We start from the raw sequence: 6,621 nt of genomic DNA on the forward strand, positions 1-6,621 counted from the left end.
GCTAAATGAATAGTTCAATTGAACTATAATTTATTTAATTCACTTGAAATAAAATTACAATACAAAAAAATGTATGACTGTTCTAACCATTTGTTTCAATATCGCCACCGTGAAACTATTTCTCAAGTAGCCTACAAGTTTGACATCCGGTCATTTTTAAATAGAAACACTATAAACTGTCTCTCTCTCTCTCTATTTACAGTATGAAATGTCAAGCTACTCTTAAAATATATGTCATGTGGTTCGTTTCCTTTCACTTCTTCTCTGACTCTGAAGCTGTGAACCCCTGGCTGAAACACATAGGCCTTTGCACATAAAATATTTACCTGATTTCGTTTTTTATGTATCATAACCGATAAGATCAATATTTGCAGAATTAAGAGTGTCTAAGGTTTTTTGACAGAAGCTTTCACACGGAACTATTCTGCATAGTAACTGAGCCGTATCGAACCGTTTGCATGTAACTCCTTTTTACGCACTTCCGGAACAATGATGGCGACGATAGAACAGCCACATGTGGAGATCTCCACCGAACTGTCGGGTAAACAAAACAAACTTGACATTATAGACACTACAATGTTTTTCGCAGACCGTGTTGACAATGGATATAACATTTTCACCCTGCTTAGTGGAGTGCCATGAACATTCAGCTAATCTCAGCACGGAGTGTAGGAGGTAGTTAGCTATTTGGCTAATGCTAACGTTAAACCAACGTGATGTTGTTAGTGTTTGTTTGTGTGTAAGATAAATTAGTGACCATTTTAACCCATTATCCATGTCGGTCTATCTTGGCTCTGAGTTTTGAGGCCTGTTTACTGTATGTTATTATTTACAGTGAAATCCTGTCTTCATTTACATAGGTGCAAAAGCTAGGTATACAAATCCAAATAGACCCGGACATAGTTAAATGAACACTGAGTGTTTTGCTGTGTAGTGCAGGGGTTTTCAACGTTTTTCAGCCAAAGGACCCCTTAGCTGAGAGAGAGAGAGATGAAGCAGGGACCCCCACAACATATTAGATTCGTGTTAAAATGTGTCTTTTTTTGTCTGTCATATTCTATGTTTATATCAGTTTAATCCTTGATCATTGAATTTGAGGTATCCTTTTAGTTGACCAAGTGAACTGTATTGTTATGAAACCTTTACCTATGCAAACGTCTTCTAGTTCAATCAATCAAATGAAGAGTCAGTTATTTTTGTGTAATGTTCCCCTCAGAATAATAGGGATGCGAAGGTTCAAGTGGATCATGGAAAAAAAAAGAAAAGAAACTTTGAACTTACTTGAAATAAATAAAGCCATAAAGACTTGATCATTTGTCCTATTAGTTGGCCATTCTGTTAGGTGAATGAGCTCACATTTGCAACTAGACATGTTGGGAACAGATAACTGTGATGATGATGTCAATGGCTACTGTCCACTGAAAGCTATCCTCCTGTTTCCGCGATAATTTACTGTAGAATTATCTGTGGGACACTTCCGGAGAACAGCAGACATGGAAGCTCACGTCGCGTCGCAGATGCAACCGTTGTGAGCTTGTAGATCACTCTCGGCTGCGCCGCCGGAAACTGCCGCACAACTTCTGCGCAATGCACGATGGGACGTTGGAAACTTGTGGATACACTTGTAGAAAGAATCCACAAAGCATATACCCGAAATGTGCAAATATACTGTATATAAATGCCCATAACCATTAGTGGAATAACCATAGCAGTTCCATAGTTTCCCTCAGCCTGCGCCAAACCTTTTTTACATGAACCGCGCCAGGGGCGCCGGCAACCTTTCAGTGACGTGCTTGTCTCCTAACGACTCAGGAGGAGAAGATGCTGAGGACGACCAGAGCAGTGACCAAGAAGAAGGTGACTCTGATGAAGGGAGCGACGGTGGAGACGGGTCAAGTGACGGAGAGGAGGATGCCAGTGGGGAGAGTGGAGATGGCGACGGGGAGGCAGAGGATGACGACGACGGAGGGGAGGCGGACGAGGAGGAAGGCGGGGAGAGCAACCCAAATGCCGGCTGGGCAGAGGCCATGGCCAAGATTCTGGCAAAGAAAACCCCAGCCAGTCAACCCACCATCCTGCTGAAGAACAAACAGCTGGACAAGATGAAGGACAAGGAGAGAAAAGAGGTGCTGGAGAAGAAAAAACAGGTAACCAGCACTGTGTTTGACCGGGTTACTAATATAATGATTATTGTTGTCAATCAATCGGGGCATTATATTTCTTAATTTATTTGGTTATTAAGCTCTAATAATTTAGATTGTTAATGTGCAGAATGCGTATGGACCATACAGTAAATACACTAATTGGAGCATAATTTCTAATCAAATTTTGTTCTATATATATATTTTTTTTAAACAATTAATCAGATCATTTGTAAAAGGTTTGGTTACCCGTTAAATAGCCCAAAATGGCTGTGTACTTTGTCCTGGTTACAACAGATTGATAAGAAGCGAGCATGGGAGATGATGGCGAGGGAGAAACCTGATGTGGTAAAGGACCGTGAAGCAGAGAGGAATCTACAGCGGATTGCTACCAGGTATTGGTGGCCTGTGTTCGGGGGAGGGAAGCCGGGCAGGGAGGGTGCTATGTATCACTGCACATATGCCTACGGCAGCTGACAGGTACACTCTACGTCCTCCAGCACCAGAAGTATGTAGAGCAGGGGTCTTCAACGTCTTCAGGCCAAGGACCCCTTAGTTGAGAGAGAGATGAACCAGGGACCCCCACAACCTTACCATAGATCCATATAGTTTCATTGTTTGACAGCACAATCGTCAGTGTATTTTGGATTCATGTCAACTTGTGTTTTCAGACATTTAACCACTTGAATCGTCAATACTTAATAAACCTGAACTTTCACTCTGTACTTAGTCTGCTCTTTTTCCCCTCTACACCAAAGCTCTTTGCTGAAAATAGCCGATCTACAAGCTCTTAAGGCGTTGTGAGCTTGTAGATCTGTTATTTTTGGCTAAAGTTCACAGAATTTGGACGCTAGGGTTCAAGTGGTTAACTCTTTCTCAGCCTGATCACACTTTTACACAATTATAGCTAAGGTGTTCTCAGCCTGATCACACTTTTACACAATTATAGCTAAGGTGTTCCCAGCCAGAACACACTTTTACACACTTTTTCTAAATAGGTGAAATAAATGATAATGAACGGAAAAAAACGATCGGTAGCCCTTCTCTGTCTCACCACCGGTCTAACCAATAGCATGATTCTTCTCTATACATGAACCGGAAGTGCTTTTGATTGCTTCCGGGGCAGATTAGCCTTTTCCCATAGACTTACTGTATAGACGTTAGCGTTAGCATAGCCGTTGTCCTAGCGGCTAGGCTAATGAAAATTTTTCCATGGATTGTACACACGGAGATGATCACATGCACCCACATAGATGTGCACGGATCGTGCACGTGAAACGCACGGGTGGAAAGACGACTCGGCCAAAATCCCCACTATATGCCAATGCAGATCCAGATAGTTATGGTGAGTTTATGACCGTGGGATAAAAAAAAAGAAGGAAAAAATGGCGTCCAAGAAGGAGGGGGGGTGGGCTGATGTTTATAAACATAATATCAGATCATAATACAATATTAGAAATTTCCGGCTAGTCCACAGACAAGCCCATTCTGACCAGGCTGTGAAAGAGTTGTTAATATAAAACATTTTAGAAAAAAAACATTCTATCACACAAAGATTTGGAGGACCCCCTGTAGTAACTCTGAGGACCCCCTGTTGAAGACCGTTGATGTAGAGTCAACATCCTCACGATCGTGGACACGATACCCCACAGATGTGTGTGGGGAGGTAATATTGGCATAACGACTAAATTGACAAAATTGGCAAGCAAGTGCATAAACAGCAGACAGAGTATTCCTGCTTGAATCCCAAAAGTCTAATATCACCCTCGGACAGGGGGATTCCCATTTGGGATTGAGCAGTACATTTTTGGTTTCCCATGTGGGAGACACAGTTTACAGTTTAGGCATTTAGCAGACGCTTTTAATCCAAAGCGACTTACAATAAGCAGATCAAATATCACAATAATAAACAAATGTCAGTACATCAACAGCAATATAACACATGCAAATGAATATCTATCTAGAAAAACAGTATAATCTGTAAAGAAAAATAAAATAATAAAAAGGTTTCTAAAAACCTAAAAAAAAATAAAAAAGAAAAATAGCTAACTAGCTTCATGTATGGACATTGATTTCCAGTAGTGATAAGGGTTTTGGTGGAGTCTGAAAAGGTGAGTCTTCAGTCCACGGCGAAAGCTAGCGAGTGAGTCCGTTCTAAGTGCGACAGGGAGTTTATTCCACAGCTTGGGGGCCTGGAGGGCAAACTGTCTCGGACGAGTGGATTTTTGCCCTGGGGTTTTTAGCGAGGGTTCTGTCAGCATCCCTGTGTTGCCTGATCTAAGTGCACGGGTGGGGGTGTACGGGTTGATCAGGTTTTGGAGGTATGGAGGAGCCATACCTTTGGCTGCTTTGAAGGTCAGCATCAGTTTTGAGTCATCGAGTATTTGTTTGAACTAAAGCCTTGGTGCATTTTAAGGGAAGTCGTTTCCTCGCTTAATTGTGTGCCGTCTTCAGGGGCGTGGTGCAGCTCTTCAATGCCGTGAGGAAACACCAGAACACCATGGATCAGAAGGTGAAGGAAGTGGGCAGCTCAGAGCGCAAGAAGGCCAAGCTACTCAAATCCGTTTCCAAGAGAGACTTCATCGATGTCCTCAGGGGAACGGAAGGTGGCGGCAAAGTAACCGTCAAAAAAGAAAAACAGGCGGTGAGTTTTAACATTCCACACATTTGTCAGTCCTCCCGCAGTCGTTTTGGTCACACAATGTTTTGCTGATTGTACATGCAAACATTGCCCGCTAAAGGATTAAATGAGATGTCATGCTGAGTTTGTATGGAAAATAGTATATTATTTAGGTGAGTCTTGCATGCTGCTATTGATATCAATAAATGATGGAATCACAGACTAGTTTACTTAACTATCTGATTTATTGGTTTGGGGAATTACTTTCTTTCTTATCATCATGACAACAATTCCTTGAATATTTGACAACCTGTAATGTCAATGTATGCCCACGTGGTGGCACTGTTGGCTTTCAGGAGTTCATATATTTGGCAGCGATTGTAGAGGGCTGGCTCAAATGTCAACATTTGAACATAAAGCGCAGAATAGATTGTATGAGCGTTTAACATGTTTATTCTTTGTTTATACATGAGTATTGTGTTTCGTGTGTTCAGTCGGCTGTTGACGAAGCAGACGAGAAGCCTGCCTGGAGCGTGCTCAGAGATGACTTTATGATGGGGGCCTCGATGAAAGACTGGGACAAACAGAGTGATGAAGATGAGGGTGAACAGCCAGACGCACAAGAGGCTGTAGAGGACAGTGATTCAGACTGAGACCAACCTTCCACAATAAAGGGACTATTATGTTTGTGTCACTGAGGTCACCCTTCAGCGAAGACGTGCTGCACAATGCCTTCAGGATCTGTCTGGGGATCTGAATTGGAACTGATTGGTCCTAAACCACTGAGGTGGGGGAGAAGGAGAGGAACTGTTTATGAGGGCTTACTTCTTCAGTGGGTGCTGCGTTAGAAGCACAACGGTATAAGAATGGAACCCCCACACAGAGCTATGGTTTGGACTTATTTATTTATTATAGAATAAAAATCAGGCAACATTTTGTTACATGATAGATTTTCATCTGGTCAATATTAAAAAAAAGCCTGTTGAGTCCTTCCTTATATATACTGTATATAGCTCTCCCTGGTTCTGGAAGTTCAAGATGAGCCTGAAAAGGATCCTTAAAGTAGTAGACTGCCCAGCCCACCCAGTGTGGACTGATAATACTGTTCTACCAGAGTGTTTGTGCTATTCCGGAACTTGAGGTTATTAAGTGCCATGTGCTGAATGTGTTTCCAATCTGCCGCTCCTGTAAATAGAACAATTCTTGCCACAATCCATGTTTTTGAATAAATAGCCAGTTAAAGAAACATCTAACTCCTTTTGAGTCATTATTATTTGTGGTGGGATCCACCACAGGCTGTCCCACATTATTACACAGCACAGCATGTTAATAATTGTGCAGTTAATGGGCTCCTTTGGAAGAGTCTGGCGATAGCATCTGCTTGGGACAGGACAATCATGCTCGCTTTCACGGAATGTGACATTAAACTCTTTATGACCCCGTGGAGGAAATGTGTGTGCCAGAGAGCACAGGCCAGCTGGTGACAGTGGAATAGCTGTCATACTATACATAAACCTTCCTGTTTAATGACGCTCATGCCTGTGTCTGCTGGACTGTTGCCAAGGCGAAGCTGCCCCCCTCCCACTGCGCGCGCACACACCCTCACCTTGCCTCAAAATGACCCTGGGAGGCAAGGCGATGTGGCGTTGACAGTTCTGCTGACTCTTCCCTTTCTCTTTTTTTTCCCTCCCCTCTCCTTTCTCTTGCTCGTTCTACCCGTCTCTCCGCCACTGTCTGGCCCTCGCCACACAGCGAGTGGAAATATTTGCCGAGGGCCTTATCGCCGCGAGTAGAATGCCGGCGCGTCTCTGCAGACCTGTCTCCACCATGCAGAACGCTCATTCGTCATGGCAACACTGT

At 43.0% G+C, this 6,621-nt stretch overlaps 1 protein-coding gene across 1 annotated transcript; it reads left to right on the forward strand.

Moving 5' to 3' along the window:
* Positions 1 to 492: 492 nt before the first annotated feature.
* On the forward strand, positions 493 to 5,982 carry rrp15 (ribosomal RNA processing 15 homolog; the record flags this gene model as incomplete). The annotated part of the gene is made up of 5 exons (XM_080742924.1): positions 493 to 541; positions 1,813 to 2,147; positions 2,439 to 2,536; positions 4,596 to 4,785; positions 5,256 to 5,982. 5 exons carry the CDS (start codon positions 493 to 495, stop codon positions 5,412 to 5,414), a joined length of 831 nt encoding a protein of 276 aa, XP_080599050.1. The 3' UTR covers positions 5,415 to 5,982.
* Between the last annotated feature and the right edge of the window lie 639 nt (positions 5,983 to 6,621).

The sequence above is a fragment of the Nannobrachium achirus genome (genome assembly GCF_963921795.1).
Source record: "Nannobrachium achirus genome assembly, chromosome: 2".
NCBI lineage: Eukaryota > Metazoa > Chordata > Actinopteri > Myctophiformes > Myctophidae > Nannobrachium > Nannobrachium achirus.